Below are 20173 nucleotides of genomic sequence, written 5' to 3'. Positions count from 1 at the left end.
ATAAGAAGAATTGAAAACATAATTATCGAGATTAAATGGCTGCGAATGGTGATATAAACAAACATTAGCTATGTTAGATAATTAAATAGTTTTTCCTTCGTCCGGAAGTGTTTGTCATGTTGCGCTTATTGAAAGTCAATTTGACTAATTTTCAAAGGTAAATTAGATCACAATAATTCGATATTTTAAACAAAAAAAATTAGATATTTTAAAACTATATGAAAAATACTATAAATTATAATTTTTTGCATATTAATACGATGAAAAATTCATCTTAAAATGTTAGTCAAAGTTTTTATGGTTTTGACTCTAAAAATAGAAACTATCACAAACAATACCGGACGGAGGGAGGATAGATTTACTTAGCTAGGATAAATTGTATATAATTACAAACTATTAATTCAAATTAAATGTTACAACCATAGTTTGATTTAATTGTACCACATAGAAAATTGTTGCTATTTCGCCTCTCTCCTGGTGAATCTCGCTTGCCACTCTCGTTCTCTCCCTCGCCTCTTTCGCTTTTATACAAACACAAATGTATAAAATGCATTTATATTTGTATAAAGCGAGAGAAAATTGTATATATACATATATTTTGTTTCCGTCTCTGCCCTCTCTTAGATCTTGCTCGCCGCTTTCCCATATCTCGCTGGCTCACTCGCCTCTCTCACTTTATACAATAATAAAAATGTATAAAATGTGTTTGTGTTTGTATAAAGCAAGAGAAAATTGTAAATATACATATATTTTTGTTCCCCTCTCTCCCTATCTCAGATCTGGTTCGTCACTCCCAGATCTGGTTCGTCACTCTCCCAGATTTCGCTCGTTTAATCGTCTCTCTCACTTTATACAAACAAAAATGTATACAATGTGTTTGTGTTTGTATAAAGTGAGAGAAAACTGTATATACAAATACAAATGCATATATTTTTTGTCCTATACACTTATGAGTATACAAATACGATCTTCCCCTGCCCAATTTTCTTTTGTCTTTCTCGCTTTATGCAAACACATATTATACAATTGAGCTTTTGTATATGTATACCAAAGCAAATTATATAACTCCTTTCTTTTGTATATGTATAGCGAGATTATACAACTACTTTGTTTTTTATATATATAGCGAAAACTTTAGTTATAGTATTCAAGTATGATTTTTATATTTGCTATGATTCAAACTATTAATTCAAATTAAATGCTATAAATATACTTTGATTTTATTGTATCCTATAGAAAATTATTGCTATTTTCGCCTCTCTCCTTAGTGGAATCTCACTCGCCACTCTCGTTTTGGTGGCAGTCTCGCTCGCCTCTCTCGCTTTTATATAATCACAAATGTATAAAATGTGTTTGTGTTTGTATAAAGCGAGAGGAAATTGTATATATACATACATTTTCGTTCCACCCTCTCCCCTCTCCCAGATCTCGCTTGCCACTCCCCCAAATCTCGTTCGCCACCCTCGCCTCTCTCGCTTATACAAACAGAAAGAAAATGTATAAATTACATTTTTGTTTGCGTAAAACGACAGAAAATTGTATATACACATGCAAATATAAGTATATTCGTCCTATACACTTATAATTATACAATACAAATATTTCCCTAACCAGTTTTCTTTTGTCTTTCTATCTTTCTCATTTTATACATACACAAATTATACACTTAATCTTTTGTATACAACTGCTTTTTTTTTTTGTATATGTATATCGAATTATACAACTGCTTTCTTTATATATGTATAACGAATTATACAGTTTTTTTGTATATATATAGCGAAATATACATATTTATGTTTGTTATGAAGCGCAATTATGCGCTATAGCTATAACATACAAATACATTTTTATGTTTGCTATATGTGAAAGTTACTCTAAATAATATATATGTTAGTTTTCAGTTATTAGCACTCTTAAATAAATGATGATTGTATTTCCAATGAAGCTTTATATATGAACTTTTTTTAAAGTGTGATAGATGAGTTATACTGGTGGGTTAAGTGGAGATGAGTGGCTATCAAATTTAGGTTTAAATTAATTGGTCAAATGGATTCCTAAGTAGGATTATGTTACATGTCTCTCTATGGTCTTCTGTTATAGTGAAGAGTAAATATGCTTTAATTTTTTGGACGACGGAATATCAAAGTTTCAAAAGTATATCGGATAGTATCTGTATATCATTTACGATAGTTCAAAATATATTTGTCTTTTTTCTCTTTGATATATATGCTCTTCTTATTGCATCTTTTTTTCGAATGGCAAAGTGATAAGAGTTGATTTTACCACTCAGTGTTGTTAACTTACACTTTCGTAGTTATTTTATACGTTTTTCAGCTCAATCTTGTAAACTTTATCGTATTGCAGATGTTTAGATCAATAGACGCGATTGAATTTAAAAATGATGATGAAAAAGTAAAAAGAGATAATAAAAAAAAATTAATCTCGAACTTTAAAAAATGTGAAATCGAAAATGTGACATGTTTCAAATATGTCCTAGTAAATCCTAAAAGATCACTATTCTGTCCTAGTAGCATGGTTTATTTTATCCTAACTCAAAAATGAATCGAAATTTGAATATGAAAAAATGAGGTGTCTAAAACAAAATGTCAAAAAAAGTCAAAAACTTGCTTGATTGAAATTTGAACTCACATGCAGTGCTGCTGAAACAGAAAATTATACCAATGATTCAAAGAAATTCTTTTAATAAAGTCGTATTGTCAAATTTACATAAAAGAGTTAAAAATACCTTGATTCTATGGAAAATTACTCATAGATATTCGCAATCCATCCTTTGATTTAATAATATCTCTAATCTAATTTTTATAGCTAAAAGATACCTTTAAAATTAACATCCCAACCTAGATGAACTTTTTCTAATTTTAAGAAGTTACATGACTTATATGATTGACTACGTATATTACTTAATTTATAAATTGAACTCATCTATTTGCTCCTAATAAATGATAATATTCATTAACATGAGTAAAGAATTATCTATTTTATCTCGAATAAATTAAAGAACATATTTATTCCGTCAATTTACTAGTTTTTTGTATGATGTTCTGCCAATTTTATTAGTTATTTTCGATGACCATACAAAGGTGCAAAGTAAATTTAATTACTTCTAGGGTATTTCTAAACCAAAAAATAAATTAGGATTACTTTTTAATCAAATGATGAATGAAGGTATTTGTAAGGTATTGTCTTTCATTAGTAAGACATGGTCCATTTTTCGATTTAACTTATATCAAAAGTACCAATCCACGTGAAACTAGTAAATGATAAATTCAGTCATTTAATTTTGATTATTTTCACGGTGGGGTGGACAAAAGGATATGAGATTGAAATATATTTAGATGTTATTTTTTTTTAGTTTCAAATTTATTTAATCTAATTTTAATTTAATAGAATTTGAAAAAATAAAGAATATTTTTTAATCTTATAGTTTTAAACTAAAAATATATAAAATGTATCAAAATATTTTTTAATATTAATCATATTTCATATATCAAAATACTTTTTAATATTAATCATATGATCTTAAATATATCACGTGGAAAATTGAAATCAAAGAGTTGTCAATTTTTTTTTTAAATAATCAAATTTGGATTCTGCTTTATATGGCTCTAATAAACCAATATTAAATTTGAAACATCAGTTAATCAATTATATGTTTTATAAGAGAATATTAAGCAAATGAGAGTTTTGAGTGGTGTTGTAAGCGCTCTTTTTATAAGATGCGATTACATTTTTTACTTTTCATGAAGTAATGACAAAATAATCAAAAAATATCATATATTCAAAATAGATGTAGAGTTAAAGGTCTTGAAAGGAAGTTTTCTTACTTATAAAAATTTTGACTTTAAAATAATAGCATCAATCATAAACAATTATAATATCCAATCATATATTTTCGAAGTCTATTGATACAATTAAATCTTTTTATAATTTTAGTTTGACTCTCACAAAAATTTTAAGATTTCAAATTTTATAATTCAAATACAAATTTTACAAATGTCATAGTTCCCTCTATCAATATAGAAAACTGCAAAATTAATAAGTATCCTGTTAAGATATTATTTTGTAAAACACTCCATAATGGATGAAATATCACACTTTAAATTGTATTGTTAAATTGAAGATAACTTTTACGATGATGGAAGCACGGTATTACCAAAAAGAAAGTGTCTCCCTATTAGCAGAGAAAAATGCCAATTGGAATTGAAAAAATATAAACTATCAAACTGCATCACTGGCAAGAATGCAAAGATAGGAAATAATGTTTTGATCACAAAGATGGTGTTCAAAAGGCAACCTGATCAAAGAAACTCAATGGAACAATTATATAAACTCGGAAATAGTATATTTTATTGAACTATGAGACATTCATGGAAATTATGAAAAAAAGGTAAAGTGATGACATATTTTTCATAAAAAATAAACATATTCAATAACTAATTTTTTTTATATTCACATAAAAAGAATAAGAATAATTGAAATATGCATTTAAAACAATACTGAAGTTACACAACTTGATGTGTAGTTCATGTTGTAAGAGTCAAATATATGTAACATAGCATTTTGAAAAACACAATGGTTTACTTATTACTCAGACCTATACTTATCTCTTGTTGTACATCTGTGATGTCTAAAAAAAAAATAAAAAAAAAAGGAAAAAAATGTATCTATACAAATATATCTAATGTTATCATTTCAAAATACCAAATCATCGATCAACCAAAAAATTTGGAACAAAGGATAGGGAATAGGAAGCAATTTGTAGAATATCTGAATGTTACTTATTTGTTTGGCCTATTTTCATTTGACATAAAGTTTTAAAAAAATAATGAAATATTTTCTTTTGATCTTGGAGTACTAAAATAAGATAACAAATGTTCTTTACTCTTGTTCTTGTTATTTTAAACCTATCGCGTCAAAAATTAAAATTGAAGAATCATTAAAAGAAAAGAAGAGTCAATTTTTTAAGATGGACTTAAAAGAAAGATAAATCAAACAAAGTGTTCCTTGTCTAGGGGATGCTCTAGTAATTAAGTGATGAGGTTTAGTTTCTCATTAAGTCTACGCCAATAGAGATTAAGAATTAAAACAAACAAATACACTATACTAAAGAAAGCAGAAATGTGATGTTTTTGAAATATTATGTATTCAAAAAGAATATAACTAGAAGAAAGAAAACAAATTTTTCTAAATGTAATAAGCAAATGTCTGAGATCAAATATTTTAGTATACAAGCAGGTATATATCTTGATTCAAAAAACATATACTCGTAAAATAATATTATTCAACCATGCAAGATTATTCTTACCATCAAATTGATTCTTCAAAATTGAAGAATGAATTCATACACAACATATGAATGTCACAAGATATGATTAGACAACACGCATGAATATTAAACAAGAACTTAGAGTTAGGTAATCAAATTGGGACGTAATTAGTGCATATTATTTAACTATTACGTTCTTTTTAAAATCTAAACAAAGCTAATTATTACAAAATAATAATCTGGTCTAAAATCTCTTTCAGAGAAATTAATTAAAAGTATACTACTGCTATTTTTTTTAATCTTCCTATATTTGATACTCTATTATCAAATTAATTCGAATTTATAATGAATAAAAGGAGGCAAAACAATTAGATATATATTTAGGAAATTTATTTAAGGCAAGAAAGATGTATGCAGTTAAATAATAATTTTAAAATTAACCCTATTATAATTTATAAAATTTATACTCCGAGAAGTTAATATGCTAGGTACGTAGATACTCTTTTCATCTCAATTACGTTGGCTATTATGTATTTTTGTAAGTATTCATCAAAGTGTGTGATTCATAAATGTATTTTTGTAAGTATTCAACGAAGTATATGATTTATAAATGAATTTTTGTATGAATTGATGTCTTGTTCATAGACGTCAACATTCGATACTCTTTCTAAGAGAATAACAATGTTCATTTTTTGGTTGAAGGGTCAAGCCGTCCCAACCTGTGGCCCGCTTAGGGATGGATAGGACCACTATTTTATTGACCATTTAATTAAAGTATAAACTATAGGAACCACATATTATAAATACAAAATGACCTTTTATCCCTTTTAGAATTGAAATTACTAAAAATCCCTTAAAATTCAAGGAAGCGGATACATCCAAATGGCACGGGATACATAAGTCCTGATACATCATATTTTGCATCTGCTGCTATTAATTAGGAGTAATTATCGTGATTTCTGTTATTTGTAACTGAAATCTCGTAATTAATGCTATACAGCTTGTGTAACTGATTAGTAAATTCAAATTTTAAATCAGATGACCTTCATAAATCAAAATTATTCTTGTAAAAGTTGATCTGCATACTAAGAAATAAAAAAAAGGTTTGAAGATGAATATCTCAATTCTGCTGCGGCATTCTAAAATTTGGGTAAACGATGTTAATTATGAAGGTTACAAAGTTGATGGTACTGTTGTTGGCCATTCCATTTCATTTGTGAATCTGAAAACGTTGATTTTATCAGAGCTTGAGATCGACACTGTTACAAAGGATATTGAAATACGATACATTGTCGAGGGAAGTTCATGTCCATTGAAAATAAAAAACGACATTGGTGTGAAACTTTATTTCGAAGTAAAAAAGAATGCATCTGGAATCGGCATGTATCCGCTTTGTATTGATACAACTGATAAAATTTTATAAATAACTAGATTCAATAGTGGTGTGTTTTCAATGTAATAGTAATGCTATATGAGTTTGTTTGTGTATGTGATGTATCATGTACATGCATATTATTGAAAATATGTTATATGTTACGTGTATATTGACTTTTTAGTTATTCAAGTGTACAAAAAAATTGACTTGTTCAATTGTTTACTATATGATTCGTGTATACACCCTTATGAGTTATAAATTTGATATATTATATTCAACAGTGTTGGGTTTCAATGTAAAAGTAATTAAAGATGAGTTTATTTATGTATATTATGTATCAGATACATTCATATGATTGAAAATATGTTATATTTTTCGTGTATACTCCCTTATGAGTTATTCTAGTGTCCCAAAACTTGACTTGTTCAAATGTGTACTACATGTTTCGTGTATACTGCCTTATGAACTATAATTTTGATATATTACATTCTAGTGGCGCTTTGCATTGTAGTATTAATCTGTGATTAGTTTGTTTATGCATATGATGTATCATATACATTCGTATAATTCAAGTTGCTAAATATATAACTGCAATATTTGTACATGTATATATTATAACTTATGTATCATATACATCATTTTTATAAGTGAAAAATACTTAAAACTCAAGCAATAATGTATCATACACATTAGATCTTAAGTATCATATACTTCATTTTGTAAATTAATTGTCAAAATTACTTAAACAGAAACAATAAAAATTTTGTACCTTAACGTTATAAAGCAACAATTGTGTCTAAAACAATAACTTGAAAACACACAACATTAATAACTAACAAACTATTGTAATACCAATAAGCTTTTAAAAAAACACAAAAGATAATTGTTTTCAACACAAAACAACATAAAAACTTGTTCATCCTGTCTCAGTTAATTACTAATCTATGTTAACAATGTCATCTTCAGTTGGTGTTGTGAATTGCCATCTCCAGATTTACACTCTTCCATAATATTTGTAAACTCACACAATGAAGAGAAAGAAGGAGACTAAAATGTTTACCCTTTAAAAACTTAGAAAATCTTGTTAGAAAGAAGGAGGCTCCTACAAAATATCAAATAGATATGGTTGCAAATTTGTACTTGAATTCAAATTTTGTTAAACTGCAAACGTGTGGAATGGGGAATTCAAATTAGACAATTATACACCTAAAACGTAGGGAAATAAAAAAGGAATAAAAATTAATATAGTAAATTTTAATTGGGGCTGTTAATGGGGAAGTGGGTAGCTTGAAAATAGGATTTTGTTTTAGTAAAGTAAAACTTGCCAATTGGGTGAAAAAGGGGTGGGAAATCTTTATGTATCTTTTATATTTTTTTAATTGGGGGGAATAAGGGATTTTTGAAATTTTTATAATAAGTAGGGATAAATGGTTATTAAAATAATTAAAGGAGTGTAGTTAAGTAATTTTTCCTTTAATTAAAAGGGTTAGCCCGCCCAATTCATTTAACTCTCAAGCCCGTTAGGGTTGGATTGAGCCAGCCCATTTTGACACCTCTAAGTGTAAAGTAGATAAAACTTTTTGTGGATAACATAAAAAGCACTCATTTTAAGAAAGCAGATGCATTTTTTTGTTACATTTTAAAAAACTAGGTAAATTTATTGTGAGATTGAAATATTTTATTAAGCTTACATATGATCATTCGGTAATATCAATATTTTATCCCAAGATTTTAACCTTTACTTAAAATAACCTTTTAAACAAGGATTAATTCAAAATTTGCCTTCATTGTAATATTAGTACTACAATAACATATTCAATGAAATTATACAAGAGGAGTCTAAAGAAAATAAAATATATGTTATCCTTATCATTAACTCGTGGAAATAGAAAGATTATTTTCGAATGACTCTTGAGTCAAGTGACGAACTACGACGAAACACAAAAAAAATGACTTATTTTGACTTATTGATTAATTAGCTCTGTTTACATCTGTTTAAATCTGATAGAATCATCAAAAATCGAATTGGTATTTACTCCCGCAAGTTTGGTCAAACAACCTTAGTTTTTGTTAGTGATTAGACGCAAAAAGGCGATCATGGATTTTGTAAAAAATATATTATTTAAAATAACTAGACTTTTGTTAGGAAAATTAAAAAAAGAGAGGCGAGTGTAATATTTCAAATGATAACAAAAAATAATGTAATAACGAACAAACTTAAGAGAAAGATCAATAAAATTATCTCAAATCGATAAGACGGAAATTTAAAGTAATAGCAACAACAACCCAATATGATTTCATAAGGCGGATCTAAAGAAATAAATGTGTATTGCAAATTTGACCTCTACTTTTAAAGAACTTAGCTTACGGAACATTGTATTGCTGCTTTTCAATTTTCAAAAGGGATAACAACTTTATTCATGCAACATGATTTTCTAAAATGAAGCAAGAAGTGAAAGAAGACCAATTTTAAAATGTGTACCTTTGTTAAACATGCAATTTTATTTAATGCTAGATATAGCTTAAACAGAACAAGATTGATAAGAACAGAACAAATTTAAGTACTAATAAAGATGGAGTGGAAGTCTTGGTTCCATGATCAAAGATATCGGATTTTTTGGATGTATAGTCAATCCATAAATCTCGTCCATGCTTATATCTTCTGGCTTCATATCTCCTCCTAATTTCCAATTGAATCCATGCAACAAATTAGCCATTGTTGTTTGAACAACCTTCAAGCCAAGGCTATACCCCGGGCACCTTCTCCTTCCAGAACCAATACTTTGGATTTCTTCCTAAAGACCATCCGCTTACAAAAACAGCTGTCCCTTTTGGTATGTCATAACCCGCAACATTACAATCCTCGAGAGAGTAATGAGGAGCAAGCAATGCACATACGGGGTGAAGTCTAAATGTCTCTTTGATTATGGCATCTATATAAGGCAACTTAGAGAAGTCCTCTTCTTCTACCCATCGTTCTCTTTGATTATGGCATCAAGATCAGGGTCATCAGCAAGGTGTAACATAACATCAACCATATCCTTTGGACTATAATTCTCCTATGTTTGCCTCTTTGCCTTGTGATTTCGAGTACATATTCATAAAATTCTGTCATATTCTTTCTTAATGCCTTCATTCGTTTTACGAATCCTTGTAAGTCGAACCAACTAAGCCAAGGTATCCAATCCCCAATATTAATAAGCCCACTAAGAACAAACCACTCATCAAACATCCATTGCAATCTTTCATGAGTTACTACTGAAGCATCACTATTATAATATGTTTCACTCATAATCAACCTACTTATAGTGCGAAGAGTAAATAGAGCTAAATGATGTTCAAGTAAAATTGGTTTTCCTGAGAGAGGAAAAAGACGAGAAATCAAAGTTTGTCTTTCTTCAACACGAATATACTCTAATGAATTAAGCTAGATAGAAGATTCTGGGCAGAAGCGGTTAGTACAGCTTGCTACTTGATTAACCGCGGACCACATACAGGCATACAGTGCAAGACACCTATGGAGATGTGGTCAGGAAAAGCTGCTGATTATTCAAATCTGAAAGCTTTTGGTTGTACGGCTTACTATCACGTCAGTGAAGGTAAGTTAGAACCAAGAGCTAAAAAGGGAGTATTTGTGGGCTACGGAGATGGAGTGAAAGGTTTCAGAATCTGGTCTCCAGCAGAAAAGAGGGTTATTATGAGCAGGAACGTTGTCTTTGATGAAAGTTCTCTGCTTAGAACCATTGTGAAGCCTACAACTACGTCAGAAACTGGGAGTCTTGACAAACAGGTGGAGTTTCAAGTCATTCAGAACGAGAGAGATTTAAAGGAACCTGAAGAGGAGGATCAAGAGCCACAGACAGAAACTGATATTCCAGAATCTATGCCATCAGATATCCATCAGAGTATAGCTCAAGATCGGCCAAGGAGGGTTGGAGTTCGGCCACCTACGAGGTATGGTTTTGAGGACATGGTGGGTTATGCACTGCAGGTTGCTGAAGAGGTAGATACATCTGAGCCGTCTACTTACAAAGAAGCCATTTTAAGTTCTGATTCTGAAAAATGGTTTGCCGCTATGGGAGATGAGATGGAGTCCCTACACAAGAATCAGACATGGGATCTGGTCATACAGCCTTCGGGGAGAAAGATTATTACTTGCAAATGGGTTTTCAAGAAGAAGGAAGGGATATCACCAGCAGAAGGAGTCAAGTATAAAGCTAGGGTTGTTGCCAGAGGTTTCAACCAAAGAGAGGGAGTGGACTACAATGAGATCTTCTCACCAGTGGTCAGACATACTTCCATCCGAGTGTTACTAGCGATAGTTGCACATCAGAATCTGGAGCTTGAACAACTTGATGTGAAGACAGCGTTTCTACATGGAGAGTTGGAGGAAGAGATATACATGACTCAACCGGATGGTTTCCAAGTTCCAGGGAAGGAAAATCACGTCTGCAAGTTGAAGAAGTCCTTATATGGACTTAAGCAGTCTCCAAGGCAGTGGTATAAAAGGTTTGACAGCTATATGGTGAAGTTGGGCTATACTCGGAGCTCATATGATTGTTGTGTCTACTACAATAGGCTCAATGATGATTCATTCATCTATCTGGTGCTTTATGTAGATGATATGTTGATAGCTGCAAAGAAGAAGTATGACATTCAGAAGCTGAAGGGTTTACTTAGTGCTGAGTTTGAGATGAAGGATCTGGGAGCCGCTCGGAAGATTTTAGGGATGGAGATCATTAGAGACAGAGAGAGAAGGAAACTTTTCTTGTCACAGAGAAGCTACATTCAGAAGCTCTTGGCGAGGTTTGGCATGTCTTCATCTAAGCCCATTGATACCCCCAGTGCTGCCAATATCCATCTCACTGCCATGTTCGCTCCACAGTCAGAAGAAGAGAAAGAGTATATGTCACGAGTCCCCTATGCCAGTGCCGTAGGAAGTTTAATGTATGCTATGGTCTGTACAAGGCCAGATTTAGCACATGCAGTCAGTGTAGTGAGCAGATTCATGGGACAACCAGGGAGAGAACATTGGCAGGCTGTGAAGAGAATTTTCCGGTACCTTAGAGGTACATCTGACGTTGGTCTCATTTATGGAGGTGATACTCAGTGCTTGGTTACTGGCTATTCTGATTCAGACTATGCTGGAGATGTTGACACAAGAAGATCGCTGACTGGCTATGTGTTTACCCTTGGAGGATCTGTCGTCAGTTGGAAGACAACTTTGCAACCTACAGTGACTTTGTCTACTACGGAAGCGGAGTACATGGCCTTGACAGAGGCTGCAAAAGAAGGGATTTGGTTGAAAGGGCTGGTTAGTGATCTTGGTCTGCATCATGATCAGGCTACGGTGTATTGTGACAGTTTGAGCGCAATTTGTCTAGCCAAGGATCAAGTCCATCATGAGAGAACCAAGCATATCGACGTAAGGTATCATTTTCTGAGAAGTGAGAAGAGAATCAAGGTGAAGAAAGTAGGAACTGCTGATAATCCTACTGATATGTTCACAAAGCCGGTTCCACAGAGCAAGTTTCAACACTGTTTGGACTTGCTCAACATCAGAAGCTGTTAATTGCCCTGCGGGGCAACTCTGAGGAAGAGGGGGAGGCCTGGCACTATCATAGTGCGTCTGAAGAATCTGTTCGGAGAATTCAAGTCAAGGTGGAGATTTGTTGAATGCCTTGAATCGGACCCGCTACAAACAGAAAGGACGGGGGTCTCGCTGCCCGGTCAGCGAGTCGGGGGGTCCAGGGGGGCGACGCGCCCCCTGGCCTGGGGGTCCGGGGGGGCGGAGACGCCCCGGCCCGACGGTATACAATGTTGTTGTATTGGGCCCTTTATTTTCTGTTGATTCTGTATGTTGGGCCCAAGCCTGTTAGGGCGTAGCTTAGCACTATATATAGACGTTATGGCAAACCCTATTTTGTAATTCTGTTTTTGCCTCTCCATAATAAAACTGCTCCCTCTCTTCCCGTGGACGTAGCCAATTTATTGGTGAACCACATCTCCATAGGTGTCTTGCACTGTATGCCTGTATGTGGTCCGCGGTTAATCAAGTAGCAAGCTGTACTAACCGCTTCTGCCCAGAATCTTCTATCTAGCCCAGCATTAGAGAGCATGCACCTTGCTCTCTCCAGAAGTGTTTGATTCATCCGCTCAGCTACACCGTTCTGCTGTGGTGTATTTCTGACTGTACGATGTCGAGCAATCCCTTCATCCTTACAGAATTGATCAAATTCAGACCAACAGAATTCCAGCCCATTATCAGTTCGCAACCTCTTGATCTTCTTCCTTGTTTGATTTTCCATCAAAATTTTCCACTCCTTGAACTTCTGGAAGGCTTCACTTTTATGCTTCATCATGTACACCCAAGTCATCCTTGAGTAGTCATCAATAATGGACACAAAAAATCTGCAGCCTCCCAAAGACTCAACACGGCATGGACCCCAGCAATCAGAATGGATATAATCAAGTGTGCCTTTTGTTCTATGAATGGCCTTTGGAAACTTGTTGCGATGTAGTTTTCCAAAAACACAATGTTCACAAAACTCTAGGCTCTTAACCTTATGACCAGCAAGTAAATCCTCCTTTGACAGAATTTGCATCCCTCTTTCACCCATATGACCAAGTCTCATGTGCCATAACTTAGTCATATCCTTCTGGTGAAATTCTAACGATGCAACATGGGCTGAATCTGTAACCGTGGAACCTTGTAGAAAATACAAAGTACCACGCATGACACCTTTCAGAATCAAATTTGAACCCTTCCAGACCCGCAAGACTCCATCTTTTCCCGACCAGCTGAATCCCTTGCTGTCCAAAAGACTGAGAGATATCAGATTTTTCGTCATCAATGGAACGTGCCTGATCTCGTTCAATGTGCAGAAGCTACCGTCATGTGTCCTTATCTTGATCGAGCCTGTCCCAACCACCTTGCAGACAGAACTGTTGGCCATCGAGATGCTGCCTCCGTCTACCTGCTCATAAGTCGTGAACCACTCTCTCCTAGGACAGATGTGATAGGATGCCCCAGAATCAAGAACCCACACATCTGAATAATGAGTGTGCTCATCCGCAACTAGGGCAATATCTTCTTCAGAATTGGTGTCTTCTTCAGCAACAGCAGCAGACACTGATTGTTTTTCCGATTGCTTCTTCTTCTTCGGACAATCAAATTTCCAATGTCCCTTCTCCTTGCAGTAATTACAAACATCATCCGGCTTTGCACCCTTCGACATCGGCTTATTTTTCTTTCCGTCGTTTTTCCTTCCCTTTCCGCTACTGGTGAACAGACCGGAAGGCTGTATGTCCGTACTTGTGCCGTTAGCCTTATGCCGTAATTCCCTGCTATGAAGGGCCGATCTGACTTCTTCCAGTGACACAGTATCTTTCCCAACAATGAACGATTGAACAAAATTCTCAAACGACATTGGGAGAGATACTAACAGAATCAGGGCAGCATCTTCATCCTCGATCTTCACATCGATATTACGCAATTCTAATAGCAAAGTATTCAATTGCTCTAAGTGTTCCCTGAGTTGTGTACCTTCAGCCATTCGTAAACCGAATAGACGTTGTTTCAGAAGCAGCTTGTTGGTTAGAGATTTTGTCATGTACAAACTCTCCAGCTTCAACCACAGACCAGCAGCAGTCTCTTCATCCGAGACCTCCGTGATGACGTCATCTGCGAGACACAGCATGATCGTCGAGTGTGCCCTTTCCTCCAGAATCGCCATCTCAGGAGTAACGACGGCGTTCTTGTCTTTCGACAACGGCGCCCAGAAACCTTGCTGTTTCAACAAAGCCCGCATCTTGATCTGCCATAAACTGAAACTGTTCCTCCCTGTGAATTTGTCGATTTTCACGTTCAAAGCAGACATCTCGAATTCTCCAAGAACACCGATTAACCGAGAGGCTCTGATACCAATTTGTTGTGCGGAATTTGAGATAATACGAGAAAATATAAACACGAAAAACAAGACAACAGATTTACGTGGTTCACCAATAAATTGGCTACGTCCACGGGAAGAGAGGGAGCAGTTTTATTATGGAGAGGCAAAAACAGAATTACAAAATAGGGTTTGCCATAGCGTCTATATATAGTGCTAAGCTACGCCCTAACAGGCTTGGGCCCAACATACAGAATCAACAGAAAATAAAGGGCCCAATACAACAACATTGTATACCGTCGGGCCGGGGCGTCTCCGCCCCCCCGGACCCCCAGGCCAGGGGGCGCGTCGCCCCCCTGGACCCCCCGACTCGCTGACCGGGCAGCGAGACCCCCGTCCTTTCTGTTTGTAGCGGGTCCGATTCAAGGCATTCAACAAAGCAAAGCTTATATCATGTGTTTTTAATATCTCTTTAGCCATTTCTGGAGATGATGCTATCAAAACAGGCTTCGAACCAAACTTTAGTAGCATTAAATCTCCATATTTTTGTGAAAGATGGTGCAAAGATTTATGTGGGAGTGAACCAAGGAGGTTCAAATTTCCAATAATTGGCCATGGCTTTGGACCTGGTGGTAGTTTCCTTTTGGGATGGTTCAATATTTTTAAGACAAAAGCTAATACAAATAGCCATGAGCCAAACACTATGAAAACCCAAGGGATTTCCATTTTTGATAATAAGCGACTGAAGTTGAATTAGATGTAATAATTCAAGAATGCCTCACAAATATTTATAGGGCAATTGAATAATCAATAAAAAGAGAAGAAGTGGTTGCATATTTAAAAGTGGCCCCATATATTGCTTTAAAAAATCATATTTTTTCTAAGATTGCTGCAAAATTATTAATACCGAGAAAAGTTGGTAAAATTTAAGTGCGTCATCAAGTGATGGAAAAAATAATAATTAGTGCACGTGTTGCAATCTATTAATTAAAAAAAGACACTGTTTTGTGATTGCTTATTTTATTTTATTACATAAAGAAATGTCATGAACACTTCTTGTATACTAGAATTGGACAAGTACATTAGTATGAATGATGTTGTAGTAACGATATTCTTTTATCTTTAATTAAATATTTCAAATTAAATTTTTTTAAAATAAAGATAAAATTATTGAAAATGTCATAGTGGCCGATTTTCTATAGTGCGCAATTTCAAATCGAGCTCCAATACAAGCTACTGTAGGGTAGATGATAACGGCTTAGTGTAGAGGAATATTTAAACGAGATGAAGCAAGACAAAACATAATTGGGCAAGATAAAACTTTCATTTTTGAGAAATGCAAATGGAGCTGGGGAAGTTGGTGGGTTTGATTAATTTTTTTTAAAAAAAATTGAAAGCAAAATACTTCATTCGTTCACTTTTACTTGTCATAGTTTGACTTGATACATTAATTAAGAAAATAATTAATGATAAATGTATTTTACCAAACTATTCTTATTAAATAATGATTTATAAAATAATTTGAAAAATAAATATCTAATATTAAGGATAAAACATTTGAAAAACATTGTGTTCTGTTAAAAGTGATAAATAAATAAAATGTTATACTTTAGAATAAATGACAATTAAAAGTTGATAAAATATTATAGTATTTTTGGATAGATATTTTGTGTTCAAAGAACTTTCTACTTTCGTTTGTGTGGTCCAGCCTATATCCCATATGTTAAAAAGGAAGAAACTCTTCCTTTTTTGTTTGCAATAAATTTTTGGTATATCTTTATTGAATTTGCTACAGGTCAATAAATACGAAGTTAAAAAATAGGCACATTTTATCTCTATGAATAAGGAGCTCTACATCATTATAGAGATAAAATGATTAAAGAGTAGAGTTATCTATATTGTACGTTATGGATTTATAGATATACGTTCGGTTCTTCGGTTCAATATAATTAAATTTTGATTTGATTTTTTGATGTTCAGTTTTAAAAAATTGTGCATCATAATTTATATCAAACTAGATCGGTTTGGTTGATTTTTTTTACTTTAGTTCGATTTAGTTCATTATTTTTTAAATTAATTTTTTGATGTAAATAAAAATAAAAAAGAAATATGATAAAATAGTAAGAATTTCATGTGTTTAATTTATAATTAAGAAGACGTAGTATAGATGATTCTTTAACTAGGAGAATTCAAATTCTGTTTATGTTTCTATTAGATGGATTATTTACCCTCCCGTGTTGCTATAGAGATGACCAATTAAATATACAATGACAGAATAAGCAAACATATTGCAGATAAATGATAAAGAGCACACAACAATTTTCTTTACTCACAAAACAAGTCTAGTGTTCACACATTAAAATATAATTAATATTTTTAAATTTATTTGATAAAACTTTAATTATTCAGTACATCGTAATTTTGGGCTTTTAACACTAAAATTTGAATCGAAAAATTGAAGTTTCGAAAAGAAAAAACCAAAATCGAAACACTAAAGAATTAAAATAATTCAATTCGACTTAATTTTTTTATTTTTTGATATTTATAAAATAACTTGTGAAGAACAATATATAAAATATGAGATATTTTAACAAGATAAAAATTAAAAGATTATCTATTCCAAGACTGGATTATTTTATGTAATATTTTACAGGCCCACATGATGTAAAGAAATTTGTTTACTATAATGATATCAATGTTCCATGATTTTTTTCTTCAAAAATTTTCATATAAATCACTTGGTATCATTATTTTTTTTTATTATATCCCTATTTTTTAAAAAAATATTAAATTAATCTCTTTAAAATTTGGAGACTTCTGAAAGTTTTCAATTTGTACAATAACTTCATAGATAGTCATTGTTGTAGATGACAATTATAAAATTTGAAAACTGTTGTAAATCAATTGAATCATGGATTGTCCATTTGATTACTTCAAGAACTATGATGAATTCATGTACGTATAATTTCAAGGTGATATGAACCTTTGTGGATAACTATGTATCTACTAATTAAACATTTATCATGGTGGCTTTTGGGGTGATATCAAATAAAGATATTATTCACCTTTTGTATAACACACTTGAATAAGAAGAAAATCATCTTCTTCATCTCTATGTCTTGTCTTATTCTTTGTATATTAATATTCCCATGAGCTTGATTTTGCAATACAATTTTCGCAAATAGGCTCCCTTTTAAGTTGATTCTTCTATATGGGTTAGGCCCATTGAGCCGGCGTGAGCTAACCCGATGGGTAATAGGTTGGACAAATCTTTTCGGAGTCCATTTAAGAAAATGACTTTTTGCCTGATTTGAATAAACCTGTTGATTTGGGGCTTGAGAAATATAGGTAGGGTCGGCTCGTGGGCCAATAAAAATTAATTAAAAACTATAATTCAATACTAAATTTTAAAATTAAGGAGAGTCCAAACTCAAAACAAAATTGAGTTCTAATAAAGATGGAGTGGAAGTCTTGGTTCCATGATCAAAGATATGGGATTTTTTGGGTGTGTAGTCAATCCATAAATCTCGTCCATGCTTATATCTTCTGGCTTCATATCTCCTGCTAATTTCCAATCAAATCCATGCAACAAGTTAGCCATTGTTGTTCGAACAATCTTTATACCTAGGCTATACCCCGGGCACTTTCTTCTTCCTGAACCAAATGGCAACAACCCAAAATTTTGTCCCTTTATGTCTATGTTATTTTCTATGAATCTTTCAGGAATGAACTCTTCTGGCCTATCCCAATACTTTGGATTTCTTCCTAAAGACCATGCGTTTACATAAACAGTTGTCCCTTTTGGTATGTCATAACCAGCGACATTACAATCCTCAGTGGAGTAATGAGGAGGAATCAATGCACATAAAGGATGAAGTCTAAATGTCTCTTTAATTATGGCATCGATATAAGGTAACTTAGAGAAGTCCTCTTCTTTTACCCATCCTTCTCTTCCAATGGCTCTGTCAAGTTCTTGTTGTGCCTTCTCCATGATGTTTGGTCTCTTCAGAAGTTCTTGAAATGCCCACTCTATCGTTGTTGCTGCAGTATCTGTTCCACCACCTACCAAATCCTGACATTGATATAAAGTAAATGTTCTATCTATACATCTTATATTATTCTACTTTTAGAGAATTTAAGTAAACTTACATGTATTAATCCCATCATTGTATCTGTAGTAAGCTTAATTTCAAGATTAGGGTCATCAGCAAGGTGTAACATAGCATCAACCATATCCTTTGGACTATAATTCTCCTCTTTTTGCCTCTTTGCCTTGTGATCTTCAAGTACATATTCATAAAATTCTGTCATATTCTTTCTTAATGCCTTCATTCGTTTTACGTATCCTTGTAAGTCGAACCAACTAAGCCAAGGTATCCAATCCCCAATATTAATAAGCCCACTAAGAACAAACCACTCATCAAACATCCATTGCAATCTTTCATGAGTTACTACTGAAGCATCACTACTACAATATGTTTCACTCATAATCAACCTATTTATAGTGCGAAGAGTAAATCGAGCTAAACGATGTTTAAGTAAAATTGGTTTTCCTGAGAGAGGAAAAAGACGAGATATCAAAGTTTGTCTTTCCTCAACACGAATATACTCTAATGAATTAAGTGTTGTAGGATTAAGTAGTCCGGTTAGTGATATTTTTCTAGTTTGACGCCAGTGTGGACCGTAAGATGCCCATGTCATGTCTGAATAGTTAAAGCTAATGTACTTACCGGCAGCTAATGGAGGGCGAGAAGCAAAGCTTATATCATGTGTTTTTAATATCTCTTTAGCCATTTCTGGAGATGATGCTATCAAAACAGGCTTCGAACCAAACTTTAGTAGCATTAAATCTCCATATTTTTGTGAAAGATGGTGCAAAGATTTATGTGGGAGTGAACCAAGGAGGTTCAAATTTCCAATAATTGGCCATGGCTTTGGACCTGGTGGTAGTTTCCTCTTGGGATGGTTCAATATTTTTATGACAAAAGCTAATGCTAGTAGCCATGAGCCAAACACTAGGAAAACCCAAGGGATGACCATCTTTGATAATAAGTGACTGAAGTTGAATAGATATAATAATTCAAGAATGCTTCACAAATATTTATAGGGCAATTGACTAATCAATAAAAAGAGAAGAAGTGGTTGCAAAATTATTAATGCTGAAAAATCATATTTTTTTGAAGATTGCTGCAAAATTATTATTAATGCTGAGAAAAATTGGTATTTAAGTGCGTCCTCAAGTGATGGATTTTTTTTTTTTTTAGCGAAAAAGCACTTTTTTGTGATTGCTTGTTTTATTTTATTACATAAAGAAATGTCATGAACACTTCTTGTATACTAGAATTGGACAAGTACATTAATATGAGTTATGATTTAATAATGATATTTCTTTATTCTTAATTAGAGGTTTCGAGTTAAAATTTTTGAAATAGAGGTAATTTTGTTGGAAATGTCACACAAAATGGTTCTCTATAGTGAGCTATCTGATTTCAATTGAAGCTCCAATACAAGCTACAAATATAAAATAAAAAATAAAATTAAAAAAAAAACAAACAAACAAGTACGTAGGATATTTAGTAGATGACAATGGTTTAGTGTATAAGAATGTTTAAACAAGATGAG

At 32.8% G+C, this 20173-nt stretch overlaps 1 protein-coding gene and 1 pseudogene across 3 annotated transcripts; both read right to left on the bottom strand.

Annotated features, from left to right (window-relative positions):
* Positions 1-9141: 9141 nt before the first annotated feature.
* On the bottom strand, positions 9142-15277 carry LOC112941315 (trimethyltridecatetraene synthase-like; annotated as a pseudogene). Its single transcript, XR_011220499.1, has 2 exons — positions 14930-15277; positions 9142-10089 (listed from the first exon to the last, which is right to left on the bottom strand). The product of XR_011220499.1 is annotated as a trimethyltridecatetraene synthase-like (transcript).
* A 2360-nt stretch (positions 15278-17637) lies between these two features.
* On the bottom strand, positions 17638-19940 carry LOC101256280 (trimethyltridecatetraene synthase-like). Of its 2 annotated transcripts, XM_069297296.1 has the most exons (3): positions 19282-19940; positions 18701-19104; positions 17638-18623 (listed from the first exon to the last, which is right to left on the bottom strand). In XM_069297296.1, the coding sequence occupies exons 1-3, from the start codon at positions 19589-19591 to the stop codon at positions 18000-18002; spliced, it is 1338 nt and encodes a 445-aa protein (XP_069153397.1). In that variant the 5' UTR covers positions 19592-19940; the 3' UTR covers positions 17638-17999. The 2 variants fall into 2 exon arrangements, with proteins under 2 accessions (XP_069153397.1, XP_010320112.1); XM_010321810.4 differs by having other exon boundaries at positions 18701-19940.
* Positions 19941-20173: the final 233 nt, after the last annotated feature.

The sequence above is a fragment of the Solanum lycopersicum genome, chromosome 4, assembly GCF_036512215.1.
Source record: "Solanum lycopersicum chromosome 4, SLM_r2.1".
Taxonomy (NCBI): Eukaryota; Viridiplantae; Streptophyta; class Magnoliopsida; order Solanales; family Solanaceae; genus Solanum; species Solanum lycopersicum.
Note: the sequence above shows the minus strand (reverse complement) of the source record. Positions and strands in the feature narration are given on the sequence as shown.

What these genes read in the sequence shown, in the direction of transcription:
- LOC101256280 (XM_010321810.4), bottom strand. Translation starts at nt 19,591, where the DNA reads ATGGTCATCCCTTGGGTTTTCCTAGTGTTTGGCTCATGGCTACTAGCA. An exon ending in CAATGATGGGATTAATACAT is followed by an intron (nt 18,624 to 18,700) that starts GTAAGTTTACTT and finishes TATCAATGTCAG; the next exon opens with GATTTGGTAGGTGGTGGAAC.